This window comes from Ptychodera flava, chromosome 2, assembly GCF_041260155.1.
Source record: "Ptychodera flava strain L36383 chromosome 2, AS_Pfla_20210202, whole genome shotgun sequence".
NCBI classification, from domain to species: Eukaryota; Metazoa; Hemichordata; class Enteropneusta; family Ptychoderidae; genus Ptychodera; species Ptychodera flava.
This window is the reverse complement of record NC_091929.1, coordinates 21,881,585-21,904,489: the sequence shown is the minus strand read 5'-3', so window position 1 is coordinate 21,904,489 and position 22,905 is coordinate 21,881,585. Positions and strand designations below refer to the sequence as shown.

Below are 22,905 nucleotides of genomic sequence, written 5' to 3'. Positions count from 1 at the left end.
GTAATACACTGACTTTACTTGCAGCGGTTGTCACTGGCATGGCTTCAATTTTAATGCAAACACCTTGACCACGGCACTTTGGAACAAACATGGCATACATATTTATCGGCCCTATCTACTGCCACTATGATCAGCCCAAGCGTAACTGTTCTGGGGCAAACAGCACGAACATTGAAGGCTACGCAAAAGACAAGCTAACTACAGTGAGAGAACGACAAACAGACTGAGAAGAAAAGGCGACGAAGACTTCCATGTTCTAAACTTTAATAGTACTCATTCTGTTGACGATGCTCGCCCAGCAATAATGGTAGCAGTATGAACATTAGATAAGGCGTAATCACTTAGCTGAGATATTTTGATGCCGAAACGAATAAAGTTACAAGTTCGATGCAGATTCCTGCTTCGTTTTTATGGTCTTGCTATTGACAATGTATTCAAGACGGGTGATCTTGAAATCAAGTCGAACCTCGAGGGCCATAGACACGTGTCGGCTGTTGCACGTGTTCAATTACAGGTCGACCTTTATTACAACAATTCTAGGGCAGTTTTGTGAGGTAAGAATGTGTCGTGGGAATAGTGTTTCAACGCACATGGAATACAAAACTACTTCCTAAACCGCGCCAAAGCGTACGGTTTTCTGTGACGTCACGTGTCACATACTATTGTCGTCGACGTTCGACGCTATGCATTAGCAACTATTTAGGCTAGGTGTAAAATCAGTATAGTTCAAGTATGCAAATCTAGAGAGATATTGAGTAATTATAATTGGGCAATATTCATATGTGTCTTTGATTGTGCACTATGAAACAGTTGAAGGTAGATGTGTATAGTGATGCAATTATTTCCGTCACTACTTGGAAAGAAGCTTTCGAGCACTTTCCGCCACCGACAAAATAGTTCAATATCAGTTTGATTCATACATCACGATATAATGGTCAAAATACCTAAATCCACCAAAATGACATTTTGTCGTTCCGAATGAATACGGTATGGTATCTCTGAAGGCAACTTATCGACCAAGTATTGTATAAGAATTGTGCGATAGATGTAACGTTTGATAATACATTCGTTACTTTTGACTTATAAGTACATTGTTCGCCCCGTTTCAGAATATCAAGCATTGCATATTCAGATATTACATATTCACAGGCTGTGATGACGTGTTTAACATTTCACATTTGATCGTAATGTGAGGAGTAGAGCAAGAAAACGTACTCTTGCAAAAGTTCAAAAATGTTGGAATACATGAAAAGATACACTTTCAGCTAAAGGTGTTTTTAATTAAACCAACCCGCACCACATTGGTTTTTCATTTAATAATTTCTGCTGCATTGAGATAGACTTTTAGTTCCCCCTGCAGTTTGGAAAATTGACTAAAATTTGCCACATCGTCGCAGTTTCTGATGCCGAACGCTGGAAGTGTAAAGATTGTTCTCACATGCAAACAATGACAAGAAATAGATAGACTGAAAAAAACTTGCACAAATAATTTATTTGGTTTTGAAAAACATTGAAATATACGACCACGTTGAAGAAATGTACAAGTGGAAATGTCAATAGTACCAAAGACATTGCTTGAAAGATTTTTTCTTTAGTCTCATGTAAGTTGTTAACGAAGATACCAATCAAGTTGTTCTTGGATTATTAACTCCTTCAGATAACTTAGAGTGAAAGATTAAATTTCTAAGATGTAAACAAGGGCATTTTTGCTGCAGTCCTCTTCGCGTAACTCATTTCAATAAAAGACAGTTCTTGGTTTTTTTACAGTGCAACAGCACAGCTGCATGCCCGATCCACAGCGATCCACTCCCAATGATAATCACCGTATGGGATTCCATGCCTGGTGTTCTTGACCAGAGCCTTGGCCCAGCCTTTTTTCTTGGCGCACGCTGAACTTACATTGAATCCTGGTGGGGGGGGGAGAGAGAGAGAGAGAGAGAGAGAGAGAGAGAGAGAGAAGAGAGAGGAGAGAGAGAGAGAGAGAGAGAGAGAGAGAGAGAGAGAGAGAGAGAGAGAGAGAGAGAGAGATTGTATTTGTGTTCATAAAGTCTTTCCAGAATGGATTACACTTACAACACTTCACTTCATATAGGGTGTACGAGTGACCTCACAGCATGACCGAGTTAGCATTGAAAGATTTGCAAAAAAGTTGAAAATATAATTTCGTAAACAACACGAGAACGTACAGCCTGGTAGTTCTCAAATTCAGTGGTGAATGTGACTGGTTTTATAAACATCACGATTATATTCAGTTTCCGCGTTACCAAATTAATGATTCACGACAAGTATTGGGCTCTTTCAAACAATAAATTGTCTGCAAAAAAACCTGAGCTCGAAACCACATTACAGTATATATTCTCTGAAAGCCTAGACGTTGGCAAACGCTGTGACTTGTAATCATAGTTTACATAAGGATCATGTCACAGAAAATGTAACAACCACTCCAAAATCGTTTTAGCCTTTCCCCGTGCTAAACGCCGTAGTGTTTCCAGACACTCGAGACATGTTAATAGTTCACTCAGTCTGTAATGGGTTTCCACGCATCTTGACGTATGTATTGTGAGCAAGGCAGCATTAGGTTTTGTGATAATAACCTTGTTTTGAAAAAAATATGACGCCGCGTGACATTGAATTAGCCGTCACTTTCAGGTTTTAACGAGGTGAAGGTCATTTGATCAATCATGGTACATCGCATGTAGATGGTCGATTGCAGGCACGTTTATGCAGGTTAGGGATTTTGAGTATAGTCCTAACATGCCCGGACACCTATCACGGAAAAATTGAATAAGTTCTGAAAGGCCTTGATTTTTCCATGATCAAGTTTCAAGCCACATTGAACTCTTCGAGGACTTTATCTTCGCAATTGGGCATTCAAATCCAGTAAAAACAAGAAAGATTTTGTGGTCTGGTGAGCTATATATTTCGAAATGTTTAACCAAATCATAATACCCTTATCTCGAATTTCAACGCCTCTGCAATACGAGATCACGGTGATGAATTCGCGTTCCGAGTTATTTTCTGTACAGAATACCGAATACATACCTATCTGTCTGTCATTTGTTTGTCCAACTATGTGTGTAAGAACTCACGTAAATGTATAGAGGAGTATCGAATAGGCAAATCAAGGGGACAGTCTGTGCCTGTTAAGTTAGAACGCGTCTCGGGAACAATTAGTCGGACTATCAAATTTCATCAATTCTTTTCTGAACTAGCACTTGTTGAGGCTCATTTTAAAGCTCTCAGAGAAAGAAAAAGTTTCATTGGCTTAGTTTTTCGAAAACCCAAAATTTAATTTCCCAAAAGAGTTAACACCGGGATGTCGGCCATTTTGAATTTCGAATATCATAAAATGTTGAGTAATTTGTTTCCCTAGTTCCAAACTTTGCAATATGACACCCGATTTTTATTGTTGATTTAGTAAGAGAATGGTTGAAAGTTTCATTTAGTTTGAGCAAAAGTTTAAATCTTTCACTTCCGAGGCGCATACTACCTTAACAAGCTCGTAGTAATACACTTGAATTTCTATACTCACTTTGAAGACCCCTGCATGACGTGTTGGCCTGTAGACATCTTGTGACGTACACCCAAGTGTTTGGATGAACTGATACGAGTCGCAGAAATTGGTTTGATGCGTTCTCTACTAATTCATAGTCGCTGACTTCGAGGCAGGTGTCACTTAATACAGTCCCCCTCTGATGTGATAAATATAAAAGAATTAGTGAAAATATGTATGATGTCGGGTATATATATATATATATATATATATATATATATATATATATATATATATATATATATATATATATATATATATATAATATATGTGAGATATCATTATATATGTATATATGATATTTGTGAGATATCATTATATATATATATATATATATATATATATATATATATATATATATATATATATATATATATATATATATATATATATATATATATATATATATATATATATATATATATATGCATTCAATTGTTGGTCACCGTCACCGGTATGACTGTGACAATAAAACACTCACCGAACGTTTTGTGAAGCTATTACTGTCTGGGTGACTTAGTTCTCCGCTAAAGACTTCATCCACATCTTTGTCAAGCATTGTCGGTTTAGTTTTTGAAAAGACGACACCAAGGCTGGCCTGTTTCTGCAAAGACGCGTAGTAGTCCTACAACAAAAAATTGAGATCGCTTTTCACACACACACACACAAAAATTACTGCAGGATTCTTTTTTTGAGAGAGAGCCCTGCTGTGCATCTGTGCATATCGAGCACAGAAAGGAAGACTTATAGTATCAAAGCCTAAAGTAAATTGATGAAACCTGATCTTTCATATCTACAAGTCTGGGTAAAGTGGATCTCAATGACTGTGCCGCAGTTGAGGCAGAACGGATAGAGCCCCACTGCAGTCTGGGTAAACCGAGACTAGTCCTGTTGAAGGTAAAATGTGCCTCCATGACAGAAATTCAGACTCTCAAACTTTTACACTGTTCTTTTGACCTACCACTTGTGGGGGTCATTTTGAAGCTTCTGGAGCAAATAAATCCTTCACCGGCTTGGTTTTGTGAAAATCAGGAATTTTATTTTTACAATTAACATGTCTTTTATCTTTTATTTTCTCGACAGTTGAGGAGCATTGAGAAGGTTGGTGAAGCGTGGAGTTAGCCGATATGTTCGACACTATCCGGCAAGCGTCATCCACGCATGTGCAAACCTCATGAGATAAATCCTGTCCGGGGTAATGAAACTTGTCCGTACCTCATCCCAATCTTCATCCCATGTTTCTCCAAAAACTTCTCGCCTTCTGTCCTGTCTGAGAGCTTTGATTTCTGAAAAGAATCGACTTACAATGGAATAAAAACAAGCTTCAGTCACAGACAAATGCTCTTTATATATAAAGGTCACCAACGAAGACATGACCAATATAAGGAGCATAGACATGAATTATATGGCTTCTCATATTTTTGGAAGAAACTGATGGAGAGATTAGGAGTTGAAAAGAGTCGAGGGGAGATAGGAAAGGGATTCAGAGGAGGCGAAAGAGGGGAGGGCAGCGAACAAAGAAGACGGGGGACAGGCAGAATAGTTATATATCTAACAGATCATAACTCGGCCAGTAGCTTTAACTCTTTTCGATTTTTTCCCTCCATTTTTGTCATGAATGGAAACTAGTTTCTTCTTCTGCCCCCAAGTACATTGATATCTAAAGTATTCAGCTTGTCAACTCAGCCTGTATCTGCATGACTGCATTGTTTTATTGACAAGTGAATTCTGAACAGGAATCTAAGTCAAATATAATCAATAAAATACACTGTAGATGTATAGATGCTGTGTTGACAAGCTAGATAGTGCTTTTATCAACATGATTTGGGGAGTAAACCAAGAACTTGCGAGTTACATTAAAAAAGAAAAAAAAGAAAAAACGTAATCAGAAGTTTCATATACTGACCAATCCCTTGTTGGAAATTCAATAAACAAGATGAACGAACGAACGAACGAACGAACAAACAAACAAACAAAGAAATAAAAGTATGAATGAATAAATAAAAATAAAAGAGATAACCATTTAGATAATGTGCTCGATTTTGTTGTGTTCTTGTGTGGATATGACGTGATCATCACGTTGATTGGATTGACAAAGGCTGCAGCATAAGAAACGATAATTCATCACGGATCGTTTAAATTTGTCAGGGGAACACTACCGTATACACATCTCACGTACAGGGACTTTTCAGAGATATTTACCAAATGTTAAGATATAGATGTCCCATGATAAATTTCTGTATCTGAATCGATGTTGTCTCTTTATTATCATTCATCGCGTCTGCGTTGTCCCTGGTGACTCCCTTTTGTGTACGTGTGAACGTGTCGGTTCGAGCTATTGCGGTCAACAAAGTCAAGTCAACGGAAAAAAATCACGTGTTTCTTCCCATACTATTTTATCTCACAAGCAAGAGCACCCTGAAGGTGTACTATTTTGAGTGAGTCGATCTCGGACACCACACTGTTCGCTTGACAGGTCCTGAAGAGTGCACTGTCTGCGAATTTGAACGAAACATATATATTCGACTGTAAATAGGGCGAGTCAAAGTGACATGAGATAGAAACGCTATTAGTCAGTCGTAGAGAGTGGGGTTTCATAGTACATCGACGAACAGCTACTTAGATCATTGCCCGACGCTGCGGTCACCCTGATGCTACTTGTCATGTAGTCGCCATTTGACATTTGACAATCACCTACACATACATATAAATGACACAGTTTCGGCTGACCTCGCAAGGTTATATCTGATTGGTCGATTGTCACTATTCACAGCAACTTGGGGAGTTTATTTGTATCATCAATTATAACGGTAAGATTCTGCCAACCAATAGGAGACCAGCTTCCAAATCGATGCAAAATGATTCGGCCCCACAGCTTAGAAAGTGATAACAAAGATAGCCAATTATTATGAGAAAACGTAAAAAGTGCACTGATATTTTTTATGTGTGTTGTTGTTTGTTTGTTTGCTCGATTTTTGTTTGTTTACTTACGTAGTATTTATTTATTATTTATATTTACTTATTCATAGTCATTTTATATACTTGCTCATGCCCCATGAGGTTACCTGATAACCTTAAAATGTATGATTAGATCACAAAAGAAATTGCACAAGGAGTTCAAACAAAATATATTAACTTGATAGTGGTGATAAAACATACAAGAACATGAAGAACGGACTTCGAAATTTTTGAATCGAACAACATATATTGCAATTTATAGCTGTTAATAAATAACTATTGTCGAAATATGCGTTAAACTAGCTCGTCTTATACATCTTCCACGGAAATTTTCCAAGTGACCAAAATTAAAAGGTGGCACATTTTACAGCCCAGGGGGAATCATTATAAATAGTACGGGAAAGGTTGTAACGTATTAATAGTTTTTGCGAGTTGCAGATGCCAGATAAAAGACAGAAAAAATTGAATAATTAATAATTTTTCTTTTTCTCTTTACCGCATAAACATTCCTCGTGAATAAAATTCCGATCGACACGTTTGATGTACTGCAAAAAGATAAAACCAAGACACGCGTTTTTCTTTTTCCTTTGCAATTATTAGTTGAATAGTCCATACGGACCACCGTGTTACCCTCGGGGACAACCGACATGTCTTGCGTACCAACAATTGACATTTTGCGTAAATGAGGCGTTTTCAAAGAGAACCTTATCCGACGAAGACGAAGCCGGTTTTTGACCCCGAGGCATGAAACTGGAGACGAATATGACATTTAAGGTATTTAATAGCAACTGAAGACAAGGGAAGTTTTCCCGACGTATTTCATATTCTACTTTTGGTCCATTGTTCAATAAATAATATTTTGACATTTCAGTGCGATTTCAGGAAAAAATTGATGTTACAACCAAGCATATACGTTTGAAGTTAGGCGATGTTCTCCAGACGTACTTAAAAGCAGAAATTTTTGACACCGAATGGCGGTTCTCGAAAAATAACGATCGACCCTGCTAATGCAATTTGCGTAAACAGGGTACCTGGATAGCATCCCGAAGGCAACACGGTTTAAATACATTTAATTAATCATATCTGCATGCATGTACAAGTAACCTGTGACCTTTACAGTTTGGTAAAAAAAATGGACCCCTACATTGAGAAATGGGACAACATTGTTCTATTTCCACCAAACTTGACCTTGATAGCCATCTTACCTCTGGGACGATAGTCAATGTCGTTAAGGTTGTTCAATTTCTCCAGGATCTTTGACTCGTATTCGAAATTTTCTGGCACTCTGCCATCGGTGGGTGCAACTTGCAGTCGTACATAATTAACCACGCTCGACTTATCTTCTTTAGCTGAAAATCAGAAGAACACTAAGGTTACTAGTGTGGAACATTGGACCGATGTTTCATCTGTACTTGAACTTAACGCTTGGACGTGTACGTATAGGAAGTAGTATCGCTCCAGCCCGGAGACGTTTAAAGTAAAATATCAGCCGTGATATTTGACGGTAAACGTCGACATCTGTACGATAAACGTCATCAGTTGTAGAGTGTTGGCGAACTACATTTGCAACATGAAAATAAACAAACAAAATGGCTGCTGCTTCCCAAGTATGACACGAAATTGCCGACATAAAAATATGACAGGCTTTCAGGAACGCAGAAATTTTGGGTAGCCGACTACAGCAAGAGAACAACCATAATTAACGCTGGAGTTGCAAAAGAGAAAATATTTCGTCTGGATTTTTTCGACACCCCTCTACCCTCCCCCCCCCCCGCAATGAGAGGCAAAACTTTCAGAGTATCCCCTCCCCGTTGGTAAGAATTTTTTTGATGCAAACAAGCGCCAATATGAAAAACTGGGGCATATATATATATATATATATATATATATATATATATATATAATATATATATATATTATATAATATATATATAAATAAACAGATTACTCAAGTACAAAGTAATGAAATCTATATATATATATATATATATATATATATATATATATATATATATATAGATAGATAGATAGATAGATAGATACATACATAGATAACACGAATTACTTCAAGTACAAAGTAATTGATTCGAATGTGATATAAGCGGGGTTATGATGGTATTGTCGGTAACTTGGTACTGAGCGTGCCGGGGCCAGCAAGGCTAGTATTCCGATGTTGAAGGAATGTAAGGAAGACTTGAGGCAGCGAGTACTATGATCTAAAGATGTTAGTACACAAGGCTATGGTACGATAGCAAAAGGTAAGCTGGAGACTGACCAGTATACACGTGGGCCAAGACTTTGTACTTTACTTTATGCTTGAAGTAAATTGTGTTATTATTTATAACGTTCTTCTTTAGCATCGAGCACAGTAATTTCCCACGAGAACATTTGTATACTTCGATATATATATATATATATATATATATATATATATATATATATATATATATATATATATATATATATATATATATATATATATATATATATAATGTCTAAGGGATAAACCCATAATTTGTTTTCCAGCGTGCATTTGTGTATGTTTGACAACTGACGTAAATTAAAATCCACTTGCACTCGGTAATTAGAAGTCCTTAGGTGTGCAACAAATACGATATTAAAATTCATAAAAAGATATCAATGCGTTATACAAATGAGTTTCCTAGGCTAACTATGAAAAAAAACTCAATTTAAAATTATCTTGATTGATTTGCCTGAAATTCTTTTTCACTGGCCCATTGTCTGCCTTTTTAGTACTCCCATGATAGTCAACTGTTGCTGTCATTTCTCATTCTCACACTTTTACAGACAGCATAGTGTTCACAAGTATAAATTTTTTATAATCGTCAGTCATTGAAACAACACAGCTGTTTAATTGGATGGTTTATGAATGTATTGTTTTCTGCCCCGTTCAGTGTGAGTTATCAGTATGATTTGCAAGAAATGAAAAGATGAAGCCCCACCCAACCCCCAACCCCACCCTCTGATGGTACTCCAGGTTTTTATTGTGTCACCCCTCCATTTTCTCTTCCGGTCCCTGCCGTTAATTGTGCTCGTTCCAAAAGACCAAGATAAACATTCGTGGGGTTATGGTTATGCGATCTACCCTAACTTTTACTCACCGACACTAAACATTCTGATGCCATAGATAAACGCAAAAAAGATAGTGAAAATCAGTAACTATGTGATATTTGGCAAAAAATACAAATCGCGCAAGAACTTTGCTGAGATTTCATAATTGCACGCTTAAAAAGTAGCGTGGAAGCCAGTGATCTCCATAACATGTGGTCAATTGGTCATTCAGTAAATACGATTATGAAGATGAACAAATCTTTGACCACTTTCTGCTAGCTGTTTTAATCGCACAAATTTTAGAAGAATGTTATCTCTAGACATTTCTTATTGGTTCAACCCACTCTCTTTGTGTTGAATGTTACAGCGATGCTGATTGGTCGTGGCTAGATGTGTAACAGACATATCAGTATGGCGGGTTGGTGAGGCTTGGAATACTACACATGAAATATATTCGCTTTGGTTGTGACCACTTGCGAGAAGTTTAAGGATGGGAAAAGCTGCAAGAATTTTAATGAAAGTACCAAGAAAACCAAAAATAAATTTCATATTCCTGGATGATACGATGTATTCTGTGATGTATTTTGTGCCATTTTGGCTAAAAAGATACAGAATAGATTAAAACCATTCAACAAACTGAATGAGGATTTCGGTACATACTTTCATAATATGAAGTATTGTTGATTTTTTTGTGTTTCAGCACAAATGATCCAAAAACTTTAAAAAGTAAGTCAGTAAAATGGTGAATTTTCAACGACCCTATTCCAGTTAAGTATATGTGCTCATGACGAGATAGTTCCGTTGGTAATAAAGCTCGGAAAGAATAAATACTAAACTAAATGTTATATCATTTTAATACTTGTTACCAGTTTCTTTGGTCTGAACAATGTTTTATGTAATGATTTATAACAGCTTTGTAACCCTATATGAAGACGTTAAGTTTATTTGTTTCAGTTACTTCATATTAATGTCTTGGCGTGTCTCCTTAAAAGGAAAGAAAACATTGCGCTATGTTGACGCATGGGTTTTTAAACAATATCAAAAAGGTATGGCAATCATACAATGGGAAAGAATTTAAGATAAAGGAATTCATACATAATAAGTTTTCATATTGTATAGTGTTGTTATATCGTTATGGAGGTACTAAACTTTGCTACGAGGGTACATATATATATATATATATATATATATATATATATATATATATATATATATATATATATATATATATATCTCGAGGTATACAGATGTCCTCGTGGGAAATAACAGTGCCAAATGCTAAAGCAGAGCGTTATAAATAATGACAAAATTACTTCAAGTACAAAGTAATGGTATCTATTACTTAAGTTTCATGCATCCTGCAATCATCAGACAGATGAAGTGAAAGTAATACTAGCTCAACACTCTTATATATGTATGGTCGGGACGTACCATTCTATTTATAGGTGGTGTTAAAATTTGATAGATAATATTTGTTTTGGTGGCGACATTTTGAAACCAACTCCGAGTGTTTGTTTAACAGCGTAGATTTGTCAGCACTGATAATGTGTAGTTTTTCTGATATACAAAGATTACATCGCTTGCTTATGTTAGAGTAACTTGATGCTTTGTCAATAATTGACCACGAAATGTCAAAGACCTGATTCTTTTGTTTCAAGGTCCAGATGTACTTGGACAGCTCAGTCGAGAGTTGATATCTTTCGTTACGGAACCATTGCATGTGATTAGCGAAGCGCGTCTTGAAGGTGTTATCAGTGCGTCCGATGTAGACTTCTCCGTGTTGTCCCCCGTTGACAATGTATGGGTATGCCCATATGGAGACGTACTACACCTATCTTTGAATCGCTAACAACACTATTATGGTCTTCATGCACGATAACACAATTATATATCTAACCATTTTCAAGATGGTCGCGATTTGCCGCTACAAATTTACTTAAATAATTGTTATCGAAAGTGGTGTCAAAGGCAATATCAACTACAACGCCGAAACAAATTATCGAAACGTATTTGACCTTGAAAGCCTGTTATCTATACGTCGTGTTTTACATCTAGTTCTTATGTTACAATACCCAGTACTCGGCTAAAGTTCAAATTAGAATTAATTTGTCAAAAATATGATGGATCATAGAGAACACCAATTATCGATCAAGGGACGTGTCTGTAACTTCAAACTACATCGATAGAGCAATATAATTTTCAATCGTTGAGGATCAATTGACGTATCACAAGCCACTGACGGGGAAAATAAATAAACTATATACAACAGGGTAGCCTAAGTCTTACAGATATAGGTTGTGATAAATTTCCCTATCTTCATTAAATTTTCAAAAGATGTCTGTTATATGCCAGCTCGGGGGAGGAAAACGATTTACGTGGGGGAAAATCTAACGGGTACAGTGGGAGCGACAAGTATGCATCCGCTTGCTGGCTATAAAACTGAACATTTTGTTGATGTGTATGGTACACACGCACAAAGTGAATTTAAATCTTGTGATGAAGATACAATCGTTACAGAGGTCATTGACCTTTATATGTAACTGATGTGTCAACTTTACGATTATTATGTGGCATTGGAAAAATCTATCCCAGTTAAGTTTCACCAAGCCATTGTAAAAAAAGCCATGCAGTATGAAAAGGTCTTATCGGGTATTATATCCGCGGGTATAGGGATGATATTACGACTTTCATTACATGTAAATAACCATTGTATGTAAGATGTACGTTTACGAATACAAGGGAATAAGAAGAAACAACACCTGACAGTATGTAACACCCACTGGCATACAAAACAACAAGACGGTGTTATCTTTGAAGATTTTGACCTAATGCTTCTTTTCGCTATCCCGGTGACCTCTGGCTATTCCCCGATGTTGGGAGACAATGAACTGGGATGCATTCCCAACATCACTATCATAATAACTAGTCGAGCGGGCTTAAATTTTGTAGATTTTTAGAAAGTGTCGGCTCGAGAGACACCCGAAAGCTTCTTTCTGTTATCTATGATTGAAATCCAGAGAACATGACGACCTTTTCACAAAATCAGCATTTCTGAAACTAATTTTTGTCGGAACGTAAACCATTGACAACAATTTAGGTGATACTATTATATTTAAGGGGGTATATTCCTAATTCATAAACTGGTCTGGTTTTGAGATTACCCATAATGCTGCCTGATCTGTTCACTCAGAAATTGTTTGCATTCATTTCTTAACAATTTTAAAACTTAATTTTAGTTTCAAGATTATTTCGTAATAATATACTAAAAGATTTTCAATTATGTTGCAAATTTAAGTGTATGTTTAATTAGAAGCCGATGTGTGAGTGGAGGTGTTGAAAATTTCACACTTTCATGGTAAAGTTATTGGCAACGACATGGTCTCATCATACCATCTGCCAGACATGTAAATTTCCTTCGTCATAGATATTCAAAAAAATTAACACCTTTCATTTCACAGGTGCAAGTTACTCCCTTAGTTATGCTATAAATATCTCCTCGGTGTGGGAGGATTTGACCTTTTCATCATTCAAAGTGGGAAGTCAGAAAGACATGATCTTCAAAACAATGCTGTCAGATTTTTTGAAAAATGATTCAAGCTATTCTGTGTACAGAATAAATTTGCTTCTGTTCAATAAGTGATTCAGTGTGCACAGACCAAGGAGAATTATTCACCCGCCCATTATACTGTGGGTTTGGTTCATTTTGTTCATCTATTGGGAAAACACATCTACACAGCAACCTGTAACAGGCCCTATACAGACTCTGAAACAAAGCCTGTGGTACAGGTCTGTGTCAGCAAAGACGTCCCATTGCTGTGACAGGGACGATGTACAGGTCTGTGGCCAGTTCTGTGATGACATGGCTATATACAGTGCTGTAGACACAGTGATGTGGCAGGGCCTGAAATTTCTGCCTGTCCAATCACTGTATTTACAGGACTGTACACAGCCATGTGAATACAGTCCTGTAAAAGGGTCAATAACTTTTTAATGCGCAGACAATTATGCCTGTGTTTATTTCTGTCATCAAAATTCGCCCATTTTTCTGAAAATATATACCCATGACTCTTTCATGCGATCGGGCAGAGCGATCATCAACAAGTTGAATATGATAGCGTCAGTCTTTTATTGTGGTATAACGCAACGGGAGTCGATATTTAGCTGTAATATAACCCTGTTTCGTAAAGGTTAGTACATCATTCGATCGCCATCATTCGAAGTGACGGCCACCATTTTGTTCCAAAGACATCGCTCAGCGTTAGTCCAAATGTCATGATGCATTCGGTGATCTCTTCAACAAGTTAGTGAGCATCTGATAAAAGGTTCATCCGATTCGGTTGAGTGCATTGAGAGCATAAAGACTATTCACTCAAGGTTGCGTGGATGTCAAAGCTCGGTTGGAGGTGCCTCTCAATATGAAGTTAGTCAAGTTAATGAGTTGTGTGCAGCCATTCAACGATCGGGGAGAATGAAAATTGAAAAGCTAAAATGTTAGACCCCATCTCGAGGAAGTTAAAAAGATAGTAATGTTACTGTTTTACCTTCAGGGAGCATGTGTTAATACTTATTATCATATACCCATGCCCATATTGCTACATCCTAGTGACGTTCAACGTAAAATATCAGCCGTGATATTTCACGGTAAACGTCGAGATATGCACGATGAACGTCATCAGTTTTAGAGTTTTCCCGAACTACATTAGCAGTTTGTTGGTAAACAACGTAAACAACAAAATGGCTGCCGCTCCCCGCCTGCGAAGCGATGTCGCCGACGTAAAAACTTTAAGGGCTTCGAGGAACACGGGTATTTCTGGTTGCAAAATACGGAAATATCACGTTGAGTCTTGAAATGTTTTCCCATGGTATTTTTTTGGTCAAGTTCTACACACGCGATTGTGCAATACCTTAGTCCAAGCTTAGTCAAAGCTTATATGAAGCTTGGCGCCGAAGCTCAGAACAATGTTTTGCGTGCCAACCTTAAATTAAGACTGGGACGCCCAAGATTAGCTGAAGCTTATCCTTGCACACCTTTGTTGAAGCTTAGGGCAAACTAACCTTTATAAAAGCTTAAACTTCCAAATCTTGTTCCAAGCTTGGGCAGTAAAGCTTGGGCCGAACTTTACGGATAAGCTTTTTATCATCCTCGTTTCTACTGTAGCTTTTGGGTCCCTTGACCCAGCATTTGACCTAAGGGTTATTTTTTTGCTCAGTTTAGGGAGCCGATTTTGCTGCAGAGTCTTGCCAAATTATTGGTTTGAAAGTTATGATCCACATTTAAGTAAAAATATAGACCAGTAGGCGGGCTTTGGATAAAATAACCACGAACGCGTTGAAATATGTTTGCGTTGAGACCGACATCGCGACAGGAACACCTCTTGTCATCACTGTCCAGTACGCCCGGTGCTCATGTCGTCTGCACAGCTGAAGAGTGCGGCTTGATCGACTGCATCACGACTTTTATGAATTAACCGCTATATGACAAGTTTCTTGTTGACAAGGATTAATACCGATGTACTTAATTATATCGAGTATAGCCAAAATGAGCCACAAAAATCCGACTACACTTCTGAAAATACACGACAGCGAAGAGATGCACACACCACGCTTTACGATTTGTAGTGACTCAGAAAGTTCGTTATCCTGTTCCTTGTAAGTTTTTGACACAAATCATATTACGTAGTAAAGATACTCCCACGAAAGACAAACTCGTTTAAACAAGTTTAGTCATATTTAGGCAAGCCAGTGACAAAAATATACGATCAGACGATGTAAATACCTTTGAAATGGTTTATTCGTATATTGCAACAAAATGTACACAGTAATCAGTATATACAAGTTACGAAGCTGTACTCACTTCAAGTATTCCCTAATCCGCTCACAAATTCCTTTCTAAGATGATAAATTCGGCATATTGGACGTGTTAGGAAGGACATGGATAATTCTTGAAGATGAACTGACTGGCACAACTATACTATTAAATGTACATCCACGTTGCATTCGTATACAACTTCAGGCGAGGCCGTACAGATATCTGTACTGTAGGTTTTCCTCCGGGAGCTGCGCGAGGTCGATTTTGACCGGATTTTGGTGGGCCTCGTAACTTTAATGAAGGGCTTTGAGTATTTTTCAGAGCTGAAAAATTACTCACTTTACACACTCCAGCCTATGTTTCACATTTAATTCGGTATTTCATATAAATATTAACATCCTTCAAATTATGGAAACCCGGATTGACATCTTAATAATTAAATCGTTTAATTTGAAATTTTACTACAACCACCCAGTGAAGTGGAATGGCCCAAAAGCGGAATAATATCAACAAGTGAAACGGTTGCCATCACTCCTTCGCAACCAACTTTCTATATGAGTACGGCGCGAATAATGAATAAAGAAGGGCCTATTTCTGTCGATTTCGTATCGAGTATCGAAATGCCGCCAGGGAAATGATCAAAACTAATGTATGCATGTATGATAAAGGGGTTATTATACATAATGCGTTTGCATTTTGGACACATCACTCGAATACAATACGATATCGACCAAACTGCGTATCTGCGTTTTCCGCCGTACGTAACAGCTCCGTTGTTTGTCCTTAGGTGAAGGTTAAATGCCAAGCTTCACTGAAGCTTAATCCCAGCTAGGCTTGATTTAAGATTTGGTAATAACCCTGTTCCAAGCTTTGGACACAATCCTTATCTCAAGATTTGCAAACAAGATTGGATTAATCTTTATCGACGACAAGCTTGGCCGAAGAGCATTGGCAAACCTTCACCCAAGCTTAGAGTACCGCCAAGCTTGGACTAAGGTTCTGCACAATCGCGTGTGTAGCAAACATTCTGCCGTTCGCACTGTGCACGGTCTCCACCGAACAGGTAGTGAGCGCGTGGCGTGACAGCGATGTCGCGCGCGACGACTGTTGACATGGCAACTCTAAAGGTAAACTAACAAAATGGCGTCCCCTCTCCGCGCGAGCTCCGTGCCGTACGACGATCGAAATCAGGATAGATTTAAAGCTGAGCAGTTTTTGATCGGTTACAGTTGTAATAGCATATTGCACCTTAAAATGTTCCTTCTGTATGATGATTTTTGTATCCCGGTGTCTTTCTTCTTGGGCGATGTCGCGCGTGATGTTGACATCTTCGTCGTATACTTTATGAATGAAGCCTGTTCACGTAAACATTCTGATATTTATGCGCAAGGCGTAATAAAGTAAAGCCTCAAAATTAAAGGTTTTTCGTTCTATTAGTAAAAATTCCCTAAAATTATGGGCATGGGTATATGATAAATCGGTTATTACCCAATATCGCCTGTTCCTTGTGTCGTATCAGCATTCGTGTCATTTGTGCTGCTTCAGACACTCGACTTCGTCTCGTGTCTGACGCAGCACAAATGACACTCATGCTGATACGACACAGGAACAGGCGATATTGGGTAATAACCTCTAAGTATCTATAAACACTGCCTGTATATGCAATGCATCTGTTATTGTGGGCAGTTAGTATATCTAGACTCCAAAGCATCATTAAGAAACTGGTGCAAGATTTAGCTGATTCGTAGAAACTATGAAAAAAATCACTTGTCTTCTCTTCATCTCTGCCAAAATAATCTGAGGAACATTTTCGTGCATAAATTGCCTTCTGTAAGTGCATCCGTTAAAATGTATTGTACTATATCTTTGTTGTGATCAAATTTTGACTGCGATGACATATCTAAATCGTAATTACAGAAAACTACAATAGATTAGTGTGAGTTGTTTTCTCTTTCTGTATTAGTCGTACAAGGCTTTCAATTCTGAATTTTGAATATTGAATGTTAATCCCATGGCAACAGTACACGACTAAAGATCGCGCTTTTATCGGGCATGCGCGTTCAGGTTACCGCCGTTCAGTCGACTAAATATCCAACTCATATCTCAATATTCGGACACCATTACCCTCTTCAAGACGTCAGAGCAACACATCTTTAAAATCAAATTATGTGTTTAATACTTTGGAGTAAAGTCGTCTTTCCCCTGGGCAACGCCCACACTTATCAGCAAATCCCAGAGTTAAACGAATGCACGTAGGATGGGCAATATGCCTGACAAATTTCAACTTCGATCTATTGTCCTTGCTCCCGTTTGGGGGTCATGAATTTTATTGAGGGGGGGCGGTCCTTTCCAGTATTATAAAGTTTTATATTATGTTAAATTTGAGCGAAATCTAGAAATCTAGAGGCGATTCCATAGGGTGATATAAACATTGCTACCTTATAGTTGACTTTATACCTTAAATTCACAAGTGCGTTACCGGCCTAAAGACATCAAGTAAGAGGATTAAGATAAACGATACAAAATGATATTAAGAGGAAGATATGCCATGCATATTTATGACTTGTTCACTTGAAGAAAAAAAATTTATTCTTCGCATTGACTGCAGTAAATAATTATATATATATATATATATATATATATATATATATATATATATATATATATATATATATATATATATTTATATATTTATATATATGGAACGTCGGTCAGAATTTATTTGCGGATCTCATCATCACTTTCTACTTGATGCAATAAACGCTACGCACATTTCTTGATCTCTTGCGATATTTAATTGATATTGTGCGAGAACATTCAAATGCCAAAGTTTTGTAGTCTGGCTTACTGATGTTGTCCAAACATTACTTGCATGTAGTCAGACAATTTTTGATCAACGTCAGACTGGAGAATCTTACACACGTCAAAGCAAGCACTTTGCATGTTTGAGAAAACATGTTTGAGAAAATCATTGCCATGGCCATCGCACGTGCTTGCCAATCGCGTTGGAAAGGAAGAAAATTATGAATAATTTAAGTGGGTAAAGATATTTGCATAGGCTGGTTACCATTACTTCAAGGATGATGCAATTGCGAAGGGATGAAAAGAGCCATAATAAATTCATAAAATATGGAACTGATTAAAATATTAATCTCTTTTAAGGCCTTTCAAGGCATACTTTTTAATTAATAAGCAGAATCGTCTACTTCAACTAAACCATACCCTCCCAAGTGGGCACACAAACTACAGTAGAATTTGCCCCCACTAAAACGAGGAACTTGTTAGTCTTCACTGAGTTAAACCGTCATCTTAAATTATCAGTTAGACATCAATAGTATTGTGTTAGTTTATATGTTAAATACAGTTTATTAGTGTTTTTCTTCAACTGACAAAATTTAACATCGATGTGTAAAATTCCCGCCAAACAAGTTTTTGGAACTTCTCTGCAATGCAGTTGGTTATGCTTCCTTACAAGGGTTTAACCCTTTGAGAGCCAAAGTCAATTTTTGTGGCCCTTATAAAATGTACCCAAGTCAGTTTTCAGATTTTTGCCAAAATTTGATACATAACTTTACCCAATTAAATGCAATGTCCATTTGGCCCAAAATTATTTTAAAAATACAGTAAAACTCACAAAAAATTGATAAAATGTTGCATTAAATTTTAGCGGGAAAAATTATAGCGCTCAAAGGGTTATATATTACATGCGTAATGGACAGTATAAAATTATTATGAATGGCATTTCGATTTTGATTTGAGCAATATCACTTCTGCTATAGCGCCATCATTATCTTTCATTACATATTTCTGTTTCACATTGTCTTCCGTACCTGGGACCGTTCAGTTCCTACCTGTAACAGAAAAATTAGCTTCTTTTTACAGTCGTTTTTCACCTGCATAGGGAGCTAGTTTGCCTTCAGCTTTGTAATCGATATTTAAGATGAAAGAAGAGAAGGCTAAGATGAATACACAAGTGGAAGAAAGAGACTTGCTTTATTGTTTCCATGATGAACACTAGCCTGTGGATTTATAACAAGTTGGCATTGATATCCTGTGTCTCCCCAGGCGTTTTCAGATACATGACAAATAGCGATTTTTTACCCCTTCACATTGACACCTGCGACAGATCCAGGGCCCAACCTCCCCGACGGCGACTCGATTTACCATGATGATTTATGAAACCTGAGTATTTATTATCCGACGATTTTTGCATCCTTCCACAATCATCAAAGACTACTCTGTTCCTCTAGGAAGTATCCACTACATCAGTACGTACCTCGTACCCAGAGGGGGTTTCTAACTCATGTAGTCAGTCGGCCAACATAATGTCAAATGCACCTCGGAGACAAACATTCAAATTTTCGAACTTTAAATTTAAAATGCTATTTTGGTCTACCACTTGTCGGGGCTTATTTTGAAGCTCGTCGAGTAAAGAAAGTTTTGACTAGCTTATTTTTGTGAAAATCGTAAATTTTTATTTTTCCCTGTTAGGGTTAATACATTGATTGCGGCTGTTTTGAATTTTAATTGTAGGTAAATATTGGTATGAAATGTGCTTCGCTAGCACAAAAATTTGCAGGATGACCCCTGATTTTTATTCTTGAGATATTTAACGAGAATTATTTTAAGTTTCCGTACAGAAAGTCCCTGCAAAAGTTTTAGGTCTTTGAATTTCGTGGTTCATGCTACCTTACGTATGTCGCAATACTAAATATCGACTTTACTAAAGTAATGCATTGTTGTGTAACGTTAGTTGACAGTTGAAGTATGGTCATGATTACAATGTATCGTCATACGGCACGTAGCGCTGTATCGAATATCTCGATATGATTTCGGAGCAGAACAAGAGACTCGGCCAAAACAACAATACCAGTAAACATACCAAAAATCATGGCTTAGGTAAATTTAACCGTAAAAAGTTTCGCTCAAGAAGATGACTAATGTACCTGTTTGATTCATGCACCGGTCTTGTTAGAAATTTCGGGTTGTTTACAAAAATACACATTGAATACTTGAAATAATTCTCTAATATGCTTTTAGGTACAACTTACGTTTGAGCATGAAGGTGTTTTGTTTGTGTATCAGTGGTTTAGCATTTCTCTTTTACAAGTTCCCGCCAAAGAGATCTCCGAAAAAGTCGTACCACGGTCAAAATGTTCAAATCTTCCTGATATTGGACCACAAATCCTTCCAGGGAGATAGGGGTTGGGGTGGGGTGGTGGTTCCAAGAGTGATGAATGAAACGATTATCAGAAATGCGTTGATCGAGCTCACTCAGAGTTTACTATGAATCTTGTCGCTGAGGACGTCGAACAGTTTTATCAGATCAAACGGCGAATTTCTCTAAGCACTGTTTAAAACGTAACGGCACTCCTAGGATGTTTAGAGAGCTCAAGATATGAAAAGACATGAGATGCGCACATCGAAAAAAAACCAAAACTCTTTCAAAATGCAAAACGCTTACTCTATCACATTTTGTAGCCGAAGTGGTTAGCTAATAGGATCAAGGTAAAAAGACAAGATTCCAAAGACAAGTCCCACTTACCTCCGACAAGGATGAACACCCAAGATACACTTAGGAAGAAAACAGAAATGATATGGCAAATGTAAGCCATACTGGTGATGGCCGACGCGCGTTGTGGGTTAGATCCGTTCGCAAATGGCAGCACTTGGGCTTTGAACCGTCGAGTGCTCTACACCAGAATTTATATATGTATTCCAGATGTGATAATTATATGCTGATGATTGTCGAGTCATAAGACGTGGGAGGTGACTGCTAGTTCTTGAGCCTATTATAGTATTATCCGGGCGGACTATTTGCCGATGAGAAGACACTATCAATTATTAAAAAGTCCAAGATCACAATGATTCATAGAATCGACATGGTGAGAGATGCCTTAAAGGCTTGTACTTGAATGCCCACACGTTTGGGTTTTGCGTTAATGAACGCACGTGGATGAATCTATTTGTGTGCAAGACCATGTTGTACTATTATGAATGTCTGAATGACTGACAGCAATGGATTAAACGACAGACACGCATATACCGGTTGAAACAATCAAACAAACAAACAAACAAACAAACAAACCAAACACTCTTATATACGGATTGAGCTCTGAGAGCTAATATTACCGCAAGCAGACCACGTGGTTCTCTTTTGTCTGACTTTGTGACACCTCATGTAATTCATTTCGTGATCTTAATTTTTCATCACTTAAGGATCATGTCCCAATTACTCATGTGAATAAAGCCGCTTCCATTATGGTTTCATGACGTGCTAAATTATTTTAGAAGACTAAGAGAGCATGTCGGTGATCTTCGAAGAGGAAAAGTGACCGTACAGAACCGGGAAACATAATCAAAGTCGATCTACATTTAAACAGAAGGCGAAGGGCAATGACATCTCTTACATAAACTCCCTTGTCGACAATTTAACAAGCAATGCTGAGCAATTTTAGACTCCTTTGGTTTCACAAACATTTAGATCTGCAGGGATGTTTGTCACCTCTTTCTCGGGAGAGCTCATCTGCTTGTTACATTTTTAATTCGGTTTTTCTAGAAACTTTGGATATTATTCACGATGTACCAGATACCTTCTCCCTATTCTTGATAATGTTGATAGTGATTAGAAAGAGGTATTTTGTATTTAGCACAAGCTAGGGTATTGTAAAAGATGGTATTTCCAATATATTTCTTGGCGAATTTTAAAACGAATTTGCTCTTTCAATTATTGGATGAATCTATTCAATTTTACAAGTTATTTCCTGATAATTGTGAGCAATGCCAACATTATCCACATTTTCACTAATTTATTCATGCACATGAGCTACTGTCTTTCTGTGTCTGTCTGCCTTTCTGTTGGCGCTATATCTCAAAAGCCGCTAATAAGGCTGCACTCACAAACACCGAGATGGGGCTTGAGGCGATTGAAACTTTAATTCATTTTAGATCCCCCTCAATACCCTCAAAATACCTTCCTCGTATGATAAAAAATTTTCTACGTCCCGGCCAGTGTAGCAGCAATCTTGCTGCGTTTAATTGACAAGAGGCACCAGCTCGAGAATCAACTGCAGGGATGGAAGTAAAATGCGGCATATAGATTCTGCTTGGTATTGGCAAGGGCCGCTTAGAGTTTAGTAATTTTCTGGGGTTTTCTTGCACAATCAAGGCTAATTTGCATCATAATGTCATATATACTCAGAATGACTGCATGGAATCCGATGAAATGTGGTACAGATATTCATCACACAAACATTTTCATGGTTAAAAAGTTTGGTGTCAATGATATAGATATTTAACGAACTTAAACAATAAGGGTTATCAAGAAGGACTTGACCAAAGTCAATGAAATGTGCCACATTTTTTGTTATATACAGATGCCATTGTGTTGCTAATTTGAATATCTAGTTATGTTTCATTAAAGCTCTAGAGCAACATTAACCCAAATCAATTTAGAAAAAATGTGGCTTACATATTGTTCGTAACACCATATAAGGGGACTCAAAGGCGTATT

General features: G+C 37.4%; 1 protein-coding gene across 1 annotated transcript; it reads right to left on the bottom strand.

The window, feature by feature from the left end:
* Positions 1-1,462: 1,462 nt before the first annotated feature.
* On the bottom strand, positions 1,463-21,088 carry LOC139116968 (uncharacterized). Its single transcript, XM_070679727.1, has 6 exons — positions 20,938-21,088; positions 7,717-7,860; positions 4,769-4,839; positions 4,035-4,178; positions 3,533-3,692; positions 1,463-1,907 (listed from the first exon to the last, which is right to left on the bottom strand). The coding sequence occupies exons 1-6, from the start codon at positions 21,005-21,007 to the stop codon at positions 1,762-1,764; spliced, it is 735 nt and encodes a 244-aa protein (XP_070535828.1). The 5' UTR covers positions 21,008-21,088; the 3' UTR covers positions 1,463-1,761.
* Between the last annotated feature and the right edge of the window lie 1,817 nt (positions 21,089-22,905).